The sequence below is a fragment of the Scyliorhinus canicula genome, chromosome 27 (genome assembly GCF_902713615.1).
Source record: "Scyliorhinus canicula chromosome 27, sScyCan1.1, whole genome shotgun sequence".
NCBI lineage: Eukaryota > Metazoa > Chordata > Chondrichthyes > Carcharhiniformes > Scyliorhinidae > Scyliorhinus > Scyliorhinus canicula.
Genome location: NC_052172.1, coordinates 15,058,650 through 15,072,391, shown reverse-complemented (window position 1 = coordinate 15,072,391; position 13,742 = coordinate 15,058,650). Strand labels below are relative to the sequence as shown.

General features: G+C 51.9%; 1 protein-coding gene across 1 annotated transcript in view; it reads right to left on the bottom strand.

Annotated features, from left to right (window-relative positions):
* Positions 1-2,051: 2,051 nt before the first annotated feature.
* LOC119957852 (prolyl hydroxylase EGLN2-like) overlaps positions 2,052-13,742 on the bottom strand; it is a 34,454-nt gene continuing 22,763 nt past the window's right edge. The window contains exons 4-5 of the mRNA XM_038786005.1: positions 8,982-9,049; positions 2,052-3,207 (exon numbers count right to left, since the gene is read on the bottom strand). Coding sequence (XP_038641933.1) covers positions 3,161-3,207; positions 8,982-9,049 — 115 coding nt within the window. The 3' untranslated portion in view covers positions 2,052-3,160. The remainder of the gene's footprint in view (positions 3,208-8,981; positions 9,050-13,742) is intronic.

Below are 13,742 nucleotides of genomic sequence, written 5' to 3'. Positions count from 1 at the left end.
TTCAAAGGGCTTGTGAATCTGTGGAATTCTCCATCCCAGAGTGCAGTGGACGCTGGAACACTGTTCAAATTTAAGGAGACGGATAGGTGTTTAATTAGCAATGGGATGAAGGGGAAGCGAGTAGGAAGGTGGAGTTGGCCAAGCTGAGATCAGCCGTGACGGTATTGAATGGCGGAGCGGGATCGAGGGGCTGAATGGCCTACTCCTGCTCCTAGTCTAGCTCCGAGGGGCTGGTTTAGCACAGTGGGCTAAACAGCTGGCTTGTAATGGAGAACGAGGCAGCAGCGCGGGTTCAATTCCCGTACCGGCCTCCCCGAACAGGCGCCGGAATGTGGCGACTAGGGGCTTTTCACAGTAACTTCATTTGAAGCCTGCTTGTGACAATAAGCGATTATTATTAGTCCTTAAGGGTCTCCATTTTCATTCTTAGTGGGAGAGATTCTCGGCTGGCTTTGGCACCCCGGGTTTTGGGGTGGGCGGGGAACAAAAACAACTTGCATTGAAATAGTGTCTTTAATTGGGATAAATTGTCCCTCGGTATCAGGCTGAAACGTGACGCCGAATCACGCACGGCGATGTTAGGTCAGGTGACCCCCCCCAAGCTGGCTGGAAGAGGTCAGCTTTAAAGGGACACGACGAGATTTACACGTACAGCTGCGGAACCTCGGGGTCACAGGCAGCGGGGGTCACGGCCGCCAATAGCGGAGCGACGGACATCGGGGATGGGTCAGAATTGGGGGAGGGCAGAGCCGATTCGGAGGGTCGGAAGAGGGTAGGGTGGGGAAAGAAGTGGGGAATGAAGGACTACCTCGTGGCCTTCCCACTGCCCTCGTCCCGGCACAGAGGAGGGGGGGGGGGGGGTAATGAAAGCCTGACAGACGGAACAGAAGCCACACTTGCGAGAGTAAACAGTTCACGTTTAATCGGGAGCCCACACTTTCTTCACTGATATAAAGGTGAAGGTGTGAGAAAGTGCAATTCACTTTACAAACTTAAACTGCAAATTCAGCTTCTACATGTAGTCGCTCAAGCCTCCCCCCCCCCCCACACCAACCCTTCCCCCACCTCAACCCTCCCCCCCCCCCACCCCCCACACCAACCCTTCCCCCCCCCCCCCACACACCAAACGTGGAAAAAGCACAGACAAGACGCTAAATTCCCTCCCCTCGCCAAAGGTCGAGTGGAAGCTGAACAAGGTTCAGCCTGGATGCCTGCCAGCCCCGTCAAGGCAATGCCAACGTTGGGAAAATAAAGGCCATTCGTTAAGTCTCCGGTGCGGCCAATGTTGTACCCTGCTCTCCGGCGCTGCGGCTGGCCTAGCAGGCTCTCCTCCCGGCCGGTGGTCAGGGAGCGCTTCTGCTGCGCCGTCCTCCTGCTGGGGGGGGGGGGGGGGGGGGGGGACTGGCCTGGTTTTAAATACTGGCCCTTGGGAGACGAGAAGAATTTTCTTCTCTCTCGTAAGTTCGTTAGCCTGTGGAAATCGGTTTGCCGGCGCAGACGCTGTGGGCCGAAGGGGCCTCTTCTGTGCGGTGATGCTCTACCCCAGAGAGCTGTGTGTGTGTGTCTGTGTGTGGGGCGGGGTGGGGGGTTTCTCTGAATATATTCAAGGCTGAGTTATGCAGATCTTTGATTGATGAGGGAGCTGAGGGTTATGCGGAGGGCCGGCAGGAAACTGTAGTCGAGGCTACCAGGCCGTGATCTTATTGAATGGCGGAACAGGCTAGAGGGGCCGAAGGGCTGACAAATGCTCCTAATCCTTGCATATCTCTCACCCCAACCATCCATCTCCCCTCCCCGACCCAGTTATGCCCCCCCCCCCCATCCCATGCATTTGACCTTACATCTCCAGCCTTCAGATATAGGGGAGGTTGTTGGGGAGGGGGGGGGGGGTGTAGCGATTTAGCCACAACAAGATGAGGGTGTCCACCCATTGGTAGAACACAACCCGGCCTGCTTACCCAGGCACCCCAACACCACCCCTGGGCCTGCAGCGGCCACAGGGCGAGTTGCCAACTCGAGCTGGACATAATCCTAGGGGCTTCACCTTATGATTGTCTCCCCACTCCCCCCCCCCCCCCCAAAAAACATCCCTGCACCCGTTTGGTTGCCCCGCACATCCATCGCCCCCACCGTCCTAACCCAACATTTAAGGCAAACACACGCTCCGCTTGTCCTCAAGACTAAAACGTTCTTTTTCCACCCCCGAATTCCGCAACGTTCCGGGGATTAATCCTCACATTCCTGAACCCTCCGGGGGAAGATCTGGAGTGGGCAGCAACCCGCGATGTGGAAGGCGACAGCCATGTGGAAGGAGTTAATGACCTTCAGTCAGGTCGACGGAGCCGCGCCTGTGTAATAGCCATTGCTTTTCGTTGAGAGACGGTGCGCGCGTCGCAGCCCGCCTGTCCCGCTCGAGGGGGCGAGGGCACAGGTCCTTAGAAGGTCCATCAAAATCACACGGCCACTCCGAAATTCAACGTTTTCCACCGTGGGGGGCGAGGGGGGGGGGGGAGCTCAGCGAAATCCTCTGCCCGCTGCGTTAACGAGTACAAATCAAGTGTTTCAGGGTCCTCAAACCCTCAGTCTGATCCCTACGACAATCAGCAATTGGGGGGTGGGCCACAGGACAAATCCACTCAGAAAACATCTTCGCGAAGACAGTACTTGAATCAGTTTGGTGTATTGTCCGGTGGGGGTGGGGGGGGGGGGGGGGGGGCCGGATTGATAAAAGTCCAAAGCTCGGCGGCCGGGGTCTTGCATCTGAATGCTTTCCCCCACCCCCACAAATCAAATCTGGCCTAACTTATACGTGCGAGGGGTTTACACTGGGCTTGGTAACAGGGCCAACGTATAGAGAAGTCCCAATGGAACAATGCCACCCTCTCTCTCGCTGCCGACGTGCAGGGCGGGCAGCGAAGGGTTAATTTCCACCCGACTTGACCCTCGACCCCTTTCTCTTTCTCGCTTCGAAGAGCGCGATGGGTCCAGCACCAAACGGGATCGTCCGCTTCGAAGGCGCCCCCTCACAAAGGCGGGTGGGCGAGGGGAAGGGGCAGAGCCGGGCGATGGGCAAACGCAGACCAGGCGGCGAATCGACCAATAGCGGGTCGAAGCATGCAACCCGTCTGCTCGTTGAGGTGGTCGGCCGTCCAGCTGGGCCCTAGGTGGTACTGGTCTGGGCGAACTGCGCGGCCTTCTGAGCTGAAGCTGTGAAGAGAAGAGAAGAGGACGTTAGAAGGTGACGAGTTGATGAAACAGCTAAACCTGTGCCTCGATGAATAGGAACGCTGGGAGGACAAGAGTCAGGCGGTGAGGAGATCCTTTCGCCAAATCACCGGTGTGGCCTCTTGTCCAGTACTGCGCACCACACTGCAAGAAGGAAGTCAAGGCAGAGAGGGTGCAGTGGAAATGCTTTAAATAATCTTTAGTGTCAAAGTAGGCTTACATTAACACTGCAATGAAGTTACTGTGAAAAGCCCCTAGTCGCCACATTCCTGCACCTGTTCGGGTTCACAGAGGGAGAATTCAGAATGTCCAATTGACCTAGCAAGCACGTCTTTCAGGACTTGTGGGAGGAAACCGGAGCACCCGGAGGAAACCCACGCAGACACGGGGGAGAACGTGCAGATTCCGCACAGACGGTGACCCAAGCCAGGAAGCGAACCCGGGATTTCACGACGTTAGCACTAAATCACTGAAGCAAATGGATAAAATCCCTCGACTCCAAAGGTGTCAAAGGAGTATGGGGAGAGGGCGGGGGTACAGCGTCGAGATAAGAGGGCCAGCGTGATCATGTTGAACAGCAGAGCAGGCTCGAAGGGCCGAATGGCCTATTCCTGCTCTTTCTTTTTTTAAAATTTAAAGTGCCCAATTCATATTTTCCAATTAAAGGGGCAATTCAGCGTGGCCAATCTTCTTTGGGTTGTGGGGGCGAAACCCACGCAGACACGGGGAGAATGTGCAAACTCCACACGGGCAGTGACCCAGAGCTGGGATCGAACCTGGGACCTCGGCGCCGTGAGGCTGCAGGGCTAACCCACTGCGCCACCGTGCTGCCCCCCATCTTCCACGTGTACGAAAATCATGAGGCTTTTCCCCCTTTATTCTGTCATGGCGTGGTGGGTGTCACCGGTAAAGCCGGCCTTTGTTGCCCCCTGACAAATGGAGGATTCTAGGAATATTGGATTCTAAACATTGGAATCATTTTTAAGGGTTAAAGGCCTGGGGTGATAGTGTGTTTGACTGCAGTGGTCGTGTTTTTTAAAAAATGATTCAGTTTTGTAAAACCTGGGAGCTTCTAGCAGCCAGAAAGTGAAAGAACTATGGTTTACAGTCTGGGCTTATGCTGTGTGGTTTGACTGGGGGAAGTCCCTGGGGAGTTCATTTATTTTTCAGCTTGGGGAGAGATGATGTCATTGCTGGATGGAGCCAAGGTATGCAGAGAGGCTGTTTTGCAGAAGGGTTTGGAGATAGAAGAGGTGAAGTCTGATCTGTCTGACACGCAGTCCACAATTCTCTCACAGTAGGATAGTTATCGGGTGGCACAATGGCACAGTGGTTAGCACTGCTGCCTCACAGCACCGAGCTCCTCAGCTTCGATCCTGGCCCTGGGTCACTGTCCGTGTGGAGTTTGCACATTCTCCCAGTGTCTGCGTGGGTTTCACCCCCACAACCCAAAGATGTGCAGGGTAGGTGGATTGGCCACGCTAAATTGCCCCTTAATTGGAAAAAAAGAATTGGATACTCAAACAGTGGGAGAGTTATAAAAGAATAATAATATTTAAAGCGGGGCAGCACGGTTGCGCAGTGGGTTCGCCCTGCTGCCTCACGGCGCGAGGTCCCAGGTTCGATCCCAGCTCTGGGTCACTGTCCGTGTGGAGTTTGCACATTCTCCCCCCGTGTCTGCGTGGGTTTCGCCCCCACAACCCAAAGATGTGGATTGAACACGCTAAATTGCCCCTTAATTAGAAAAAAATGGATTGGGTACTCTAAATTTATTTTTTTATTTTTTTTAAAAAAAGGAAGCTGAAACTCGCCAGGTGAACCAGCTTTTTGAAGATATTCAGCCAGAGTCTGAAGGGGTTTCAACCGGAGCCAAATCTGTTTTATAAAGCAAGAATTACTCTATGCCATGCTGGCTGTAAGATAGATCGAGAGCTGTACGTTTCTTTTCTTCTTGTTTAATGGGAAATTGAGTAGTTGTGTTGAAGAGGTAATGGTAAATTGTTCCTTTTATGCATGAAATTAAAAAGTTTAATATTGCATTCATAATAAATTTTTGTTGTAAAAATACCCACGCCCTATTCTTTTTGTGCACTCACTCCTGGAGCAAATCATTCATTCAACATAGTCTTAAAATTAAAATTAAAGGGGCAGCACGGTGGCCTAGTGGTTAGCACAACCACCTCACGGCGCTGAGGTCCCAGGTTCGATCCCGGCTCTGGGTCACTGTCCGTGTGGAATTTGCACATTCTCCCCGTGTCTGCGTGGGTTTCGCCCCCACAACCCAAAAATGTGCAGGGTAGGGGGATTGGCCACGCTAAATTGCCCCTTAATTAGAAAAAATAATTGGCTAATCTAAAATTTATTTTAAAAAAATTAAAATTAAAATTGGGGTGGGGGGGGGGGGGGGGATCCTAATACCCATCCCTAATTGCCCTTCAACTGCGTGGTTTGCTTGATCATTTCAGACGGGCAATTAAGAGACAACCCCATTGCTGTGGGGTCTGGAGTCACATGTAGGCCAGGCCAAGTAAGGCTGGCAGATTTCCTTCCCTAAAGGGGACATTCGTGAACCAGATGGGGTTTTACGACAGTCGATGAGGGTCGCCGTTACCGAGACTCGCTTTCAATCCCAGGTTTTCTTAATTTAGTTTAAATTCCACCAGCTGCCGGGGTGGGATTTGAACCCGTGTCGCACAGAGCGTTAGCCTGGGGCCTCTGGATTACTAATCCAATGACATCACCACGTCACTCTCTCCCCAAAAGAATGACTAAGGTGATAATATTTCCTTTGGGAGGAAAGGCAGCCGACATTTTTTTAAAAATCAGATCGGAACAAAGAACAAAGAAAAGTACAGCACAGGAACAGGCCCTTCGGCCCTCCAAGCCCGTGCCGACCATGCTGCCCGACTAAACTACAATCTACTACACTTCCGGGGTCCGTATCCCTCTATTCCCATCCTATTCATGTATTTGTCAAGATGCCCCTTAAACGTCACTATCGTCCCTGCTTCCACCACCTCCTCCGGCAGCGAGTTCCAGGCACCCACTGCCCTACATAGGAAGTGAGGGGATTAAAAAAAAAGTCAACAAGTTGTTAAGATCTATCGCAGTGCCTGAAAGATTGGAGGTTCAATAGTAACTTTCGGAAGGGAATTATTTTAATATCTGAAAAGCAAACGGGGTGCTAAGTGGATTATTCTTTCAAGAAGCCAACACAGATACAATGGGCCAAATGGCCTCCTTCAGGGCAGAAGGCTGTGGAGACCAAATCACTGAGTGTCTTTAAGACAAGGATAGAGAGGTTCTTGATTAATAAGGGGATCAGGGCTTATGGGGAAGAGGCAGGAGAATGGGGATGAGAAACATTTCATCCATGGTTGAATGGCGTAGAGGCCTCTGCGCTCGAGGGTAAAAAGGGTTTTAGACCGAGGAGCGAAGTAGCAGCCAGTCGTCCACCAGTTGCCCGAGCTCGAGTAATTCCACTACACCAAACATGGGGGAAATATCAATCGGTTCTGAATTGGGTCTGGGAATGATGTTAAACTGAAGGAATCTCACCAACAGAACCGATTGATATTTCCCCCACGTTTGGTGCAGTGGAATTACTCGAGCTCAGGCAACTGGTGGACGACTAAAACCGTCCTCAGGACCTCCAAGGGGGAAAAATGGTCACGGCTGTTATTCTGCGACCCTTGTTCTGCAGTGGTGGGGGTCAGATAAACCCCCCCACCCCCCACCCAACCCCCAATGGAACCCAAAGCACGGTCCCATCTTCCCGCTCGGGAAGATCCCGAGGCAGATCAGAGGAATTCAGCCTGGTGTCCTGAAAATCACTGAAAACAGATTATCTGTGCGTTGCCACGCCAATCCGTTATGGGATCTTGCTGTGTGCAAATTGGCCGTTGCATTTCCTGCGTGACAACGGCGCCCACACTTTAAAAGGAACTTCATTGTTTGGCAAGTGTCATGGAACGCCTGCAGGACATGAACGGCGCTGTACAAATGCCTCTTCAACCCGTTCGAGTATACAAGTGTGTTATAAATGTAGTTCAGAGACTATACCTGGGTTCGGGAGGGGGAGTTGTTCTATGATGGTTGGTTCTGTATCCATTGGGAGTTTAGAAGATTGTGAGGTGATCTTATTAAAAGCTTGATGGAGCTCAACAGGGAGGATGCTGAAAGAGTACTGCCCCTTGTGTGAGAGACTAGGGCTGGGCTGGTTTAGCACACTGGGCTAAATCGCTGGCTTTTAAAGCAGACCAAGGCAGGCCAGCAGCACGGTTCAATTCCCGTACCAGCCTCCCCGAACAGGCGCCGGAATGTGGCGACTAGGGGCTTTTCACGGTAACTTCATTGAAGCCGACTCGTGACAATAAGCGATCTTCATTTCCTTTCATTTCAATAAAGGGTCTGCCATTTAACATGGGAGATTAGGAGAATTTTCTGCTCTCTGAGGATCGTAAATCTTTGGAACTCTCTTCCCCAGAGAGCAGTACGGGGCAGAGGCGCTGAAAAATTTTAAGGCCAAGATTCTTGACTCACAAGGGAGTCAAAGGTTATCGGGTAGAGGCAGGAACGTGAGGCTGAGTTACAATCAGATCGGCCACGATCTTATTGAATGGCGGAGCGGGCTCGAGGGACAGAGTGGCCTCCTCCTGCTCTTGGTTTGTGCATTCGTTTGTAAGCCTTTCCCTGTACCCCCGTCGGGGAGGCAATGGCGTAGTGGTATTGTCGCTGGACTAGTAATCCAGAGTCATGAGGACCCGGTTCGATTCCTGCCATAGCAGAATTTGAATTCAATTAAAATCTGAATTTAAAAGTCTAACGGTGACCATGAAACCATTGCCGATTGTCGTAAAAATCTATCAGGTTCACTAGTGGGAAGGAAATCTGCCATCCTTGCCCGGTCTGGCCTACATTCAACTCCAGACCCACGGCAACGTGGTCGACTCTTAAGTGCCCTCGGGATGAGGAACAAATGGTGGCCCAGCCAGCGACGCCCACATCCAATGAATAAAAATTATAGATCATTTGAGTACAGCTGGGAAAAAAAAAAAGAGATATGCTGTCGAAGTTTTGTGTCTTGGAATCATCAGGCCAAATATAAGAATTCCAAATTTCAACGGCAGCAACGATTTACAGGGCAAGTGAAAAAGGGTGGCGATTGGTTGACGAGTCAGCTCTGATTGATCGAGCCGTTGCCATGGAGAATGCTACCACAAGCCGTTGTCCCCATAGCTTTTCTCACGGTGTTAAATTGTTGCCTCATTTAAAATTTGGCATTCCTGCATTTGCCCTGATGGGTGCTAGGTGAAAAGCTTCGACAGCACGCCTCTTACGTATCATTGTTCCTTCGCATCACATCTCCATTTGAAATTTGCGACCGAATTGGTGTCCTGCGGCCTAGCAGGCAGATGTTTGCCTGCCATCCAAATCATATTTCCCTCACGTCACCTCTGGTCCTTCAGCAAGTCACGTTAAATCGGTGTCCGCTGGTTGCTGACATGGGGGTGACTGCTTCTGATTATTGATTCTCATCTACGTGTCTATCCAATCTCACTCTTCCCCTTCTCCACGTCAAGGGACGCAATCTCCGCCTCCTCCCCCCCCCACTCCTCCCTTCTATCCAAATTCCCCAATGGAGGCTGAAGAGCCAAGAATCCCGAATTTTCGACATGCAACCAGGGCAAAATGCTGAGGGGGGGGGGGGGGGGTTCAATCGGGAAAGGGACTGGGGGCACAGAAGAAGTCCATACCCCTCTTGAATCGCTCCTTGGCTTCTAATCTCTCCTTCCCGTCAAAATACCAGACGGTGATGGCGTACCTGCGGAGAGAGGGAAAGTGCCGGTCAGTCAAACACCTGGTGGCCACAGAGCCTTTGGCTTACTACAGAATTGTCACAGGCGAAGGAGGCCAATCGGCCCATCGCGTCTACAAACGAGCATCGTCACTTCACGCCATTCCCTTGCCTTCCACCCCCCCCCCCCCCCCCCCCCCGTACATTGAAAACGTGGCCTCCTGAATGCCTCGATTGAACCTGCCTCCACCACGCTTCCAGGCCGTGCATCCCAGACCCCGACCACTCGCTGTGCGAGAAAGGTCGCATTTAGAAGGAGCTATGGCGCCCTTCAAAAGGAAAGTCGGCGATTCCCTCAGTGCCCTGGGCAACACACACACATACACACGCTCAAACCAGGGACTCCACCGCACTGACTGATGTGTGCCCTTTGCAGGGGGCAAGTACAGGTCACATTCCGCCTGCCCAGGTTCCCCGGCGCTATTTGAACAACTACCTCAGCTTTTCAAACCCATTTCTGTTCTACCCTCTCAATTGCCTTTTTATTTGGCAGCCAACGCTCTTCCCACGGATAATCCACGGCATAAAAGTCATCGCCCGTTAACTTCATCCAACTGACCTAAAACAAATCTGGGAGGCACGCACAGTCTTCACTGGGCCTAATTGGACGCACTCACTTGTGATGCTCCAAGTAACAGGCCCAATTGGGCCGTGCGGAATTAAATTCCAGATTAACCTCTTTCCGTCGCTCTTCATCGAACCTGCCCCACCCCCAAACCCCCCCTCCCCCCCCCCCCCCCCCCCCCCCCGGCCCCCAACCAGCTCCTTATCGAAATTGCCCTCAAATCCGTTTTTGCCAACCGCCTCAGACAGGTCCAGTATAGATTTGAGGGGCTGGTTGATCTCCTTCTACTCTGTAATTTTTTTTTTTTGATTTCTTTTTTTTAAAATTTAGAATATCCAATTCATTTTTTCTAATTAAGGGGCAATTTAACGTGGCCAATCCACCTAACCTGCACATCTTTGGGTTGTGGGGGTGAAACCCACGCAGACACGGGGAGAATGTGCAAACTCCTCACAGACAGTGACCCAGGGCCGGGATTCGAACCCGGGTCCTCAGCGCCGTAGGCAGCAATGCTAACCACTGTGCCACCGTGCCGCCCCCTTCTACTCTGTAATGATCATGCCTCAATAATCTTCCCAGTCCATGGGCAGCACGGTGGCGCAGTGGTTAGCACTGCTGCCTCACGGCGCTGAGGTCCCAGGTTCGATCCCGGCTCTGGGTCACTGTCCGTGTGGAGTTTGCACATTCTCCCCGTGTCTGCGTGGGTTTCGCCCCCACAACCCAAAGATGTGCAGGGGTATAAGAGGCGGACCCCAGAAGAAGTGGGGGCAAAGCTTCACAATGGCCAACTGCTGTCAGTTGGCAGAGGAAAGATCAACTCTGAGGCTTAATTTTGGAGGGGGGGGGGAAACGAAGGGGGCATGGGTGGGATTTGAGTGTAGGAATAGGGATATTTTATCACAGTTGTATAGGGCATTGGTGAGGCCACACCTGGACTATTGTGTGCAGTTTTGGTGTCCTTATCTGAGGAAGGATGTTCTTTGCTATGGAGGGAGTGTAGCTAAGGTTTACCAGGTTGATCCCTAGGATGGTGGGACTGTCATATGAGGAGAGATTAAGTCCGTTAGGATTAGCAGCACGGTTCGATTCCCGTACCAGCCTCCCCGGACAGGCGCCGGAATGTGGCGACTAGGGGCTTTTCACAGTAACTTCATTGAAGCCTACTCATGACAATAAGCGATTTTCATTTCATTTTTCATTTCATTATATTCATTGGAGTTTAGAAGAGTGAGAGGGAATCCCATAGAAACTTACGAAATGCTAACAGGATTAGACAGGGTGGATTCAGAAAGAAGGTTCCCGATGGTGGGGGAGCCCAGAACTAGGGGTCATAGTTTGAGGAAAAGGGGTAAACCTTTTAGGACTGAGGCGAGGAGAAATGTCTTCACCCAGCGAGTGGTGAATCTGTGGAATTCGCTACCACAGAAAGTAGTTAAGGGCAAAACGTTAATTTCAAGAAGAAATTCGATATGGCTCTTGGGGTGAAAGGTATCAAGGGTTATAGGGGAAGGCGGGATCAGGGTATTGAACGTGATGATCAGCCATGATTGTAATGAATGGCGGAGCCGGCTGGAAGGGCCGAATGGCCTCCTCCTGCTTCTATTTTCTCTGTAAATATGCTGCGGTTTGATTTAAAGCCCAGTGTTTAGGCCCCCTTTAGCAGGGGGAGCAATATCCGTTCTCTGGATTGCAAAAAGGAAGTGACTGGAGATTATATTTAGCTGGGAATGATAGCTTCATCTCTGCCTGCTGCTTCACTAGGCTACAGGAAAAAGCACCTTTCCTGTCCTGTGACTGCTTGTAAAACGGCCCCACATTGCAGCTCGGGGTGGTGGGGGGGGCACATATAAAATGAACTGTCCCAGTTGAGCGCCTTCTGTTCAGAATATGCATTTACACAGTGCCTCACACAGCCGCTGGGTGTCCCAAAGCGTTACATACCCAATCCGGTACTTTTCAGCTGCAGTCACCTGTTACCATGTCAGAGATTTGGGTACTCAAGGCTCTCACGGACCGCAATGGGACAACAATCAGACAGTCTGACAGATAGAGGCGGATTCACCAGAGAGAAACTACCAACTCTGAACAGCAACATGGCATCTTCCACCAACTGGTACTTATACCGCAGTGCTATACAGTGACAGACCCGTCCCCACCAGTACTGTACCCCAGTGCTATACAGTGACAGACCCGTCCCCACCAGTACTGTACCCCAGTGTTATACAGTGACAGACCCGTCCCCACCAGTACTGTACCCCAATGTTATAGTGACAGACCCGTCCCCACCAGTACTGTATCCTAGTATTATACAGTGACAGACCCGTCCCCACCAGTACTGTACCCCAGTGTTATACAGTGACAGACCCGTCCCCACCAGTACTGTACCCCAATGTTATAGTGACAGACCCGTCCCCACCAGTACTGTACCCCAGTATTATACAGTGACAGACCCGTCCCCACCAGTACTGTACCCCAGTATTATACAGTGACAGACCCATCCCCACCAGTACTGTACCCCAGTGTTATACAGTGACAGACCCGTCCCCACCAGTACTGTATCCCAGTGTTATACAGTGACAGACCCGTCCCCACCAGTACTGTATCCCAGAGTTATACAGTGACAGACCCGTGCCCACCAGTACTGTACCCCAGTGTTATACAGTGACAGACCCGTCCCCACCAGTACTGTACCCCAGTGTTATACAGTGACAGACCCGTCCCCACCAGTACTGTATCCCAGTGTTATACAGTGACAGACCCGTCCCCACCAGTACTGTACCCCAGTGTTATACAGTGACAGACCCGTCCCCACCAGTACTGTACCCCAGTGTTATACAGTGACAGACCCGTCCCCACCAGTACTGTACCCCAGTGTTATACAGTGACAGACCCGTCCCCATCAGTACTGTACCCCAGTGTTATACAGTGACAGACCCGTGCCCACCAGTACTGTACCCCAGTGTTATACAGTGACAGACCCGTCCCCACCAGTACTTAATCCCAGTGTTATACAGTGACAGACCCATCCCCACCAGTACTGTACCCCAGTGTTATACAGTGACAGACCCGTCCCCACCAGTACTGTACTCCACTGTTATAGTGACAGACCCGTCCCCACCAGTACTGTACCCCAGTGTTATACAGTGACAGACCCGTCCCCACCAGTACTGTATCCCAGTGTTATGCAGTGACAGACCCGTCCCCACCAGGACTGTATCCCAGTGTTATACAGTGACAGACCCATCCCCACCAGTACTGTACCCCAGTGTTATACAGTGACAGACCCGTCCCCACCAGTACTGTACCCCAGTGTTATACAGTGACAGACCCTTCCCCACCAGTACTGTACCCCAGTGTTATACAGTGACAGACCCATCCCCACCAGTACTGTATCCCAGTGTTATACAGTGACAGACCCATCCCCACCAGTACTGTACCCCAGTGTTATACAGTGACAGACCCGTCCCCACCAGTACTGTACCCCAGTGTTATACAGTGACAGACCCTTCCCCACCAGTACTGTACCCCAGTGTTATACAGTGACAGACCGATCCCCACCAGTACTGTACCCCAGTGTTATACAGTGACAGACCCGTCCCCACCAGTACTGTACCCCAGTGTTATACAGTGACAGACCCTTCCCCACCAGTACTGTACCCCAGTGTTATACAGTGACAGACCCATCCCCACTAGTACTGTACCCCAGTGTTATACAGTGACAGACCCGTCCCCACCAGTACTGTACCCCAGTGTTATACAGTGACAGACCCATCCCCACTAGTACTGTACCCCAGTGTTATACAGTGACAGACCCGTCCCCACCAGTACTGTACCCCAGTGTTATACAGTGACAGACCCATCCCCACCAGTACTGTACCCCAGTGTTATACAGTGACAGACCCGTCCCACCAGTACTGTACCCCAGTGTTATACAGTGACAGACCCGTCCCCACCAGTACTGTACCCCAGTGTTATACAGTGACAGACCCATCCCCACCAGTACTGTACCCCAGTGTTATACAGTGACAGACCGATCCCCACCAGTACTGTATCCCAGTGTTATACAGTGACAGACCCGTCCCCACCAGTACTGTA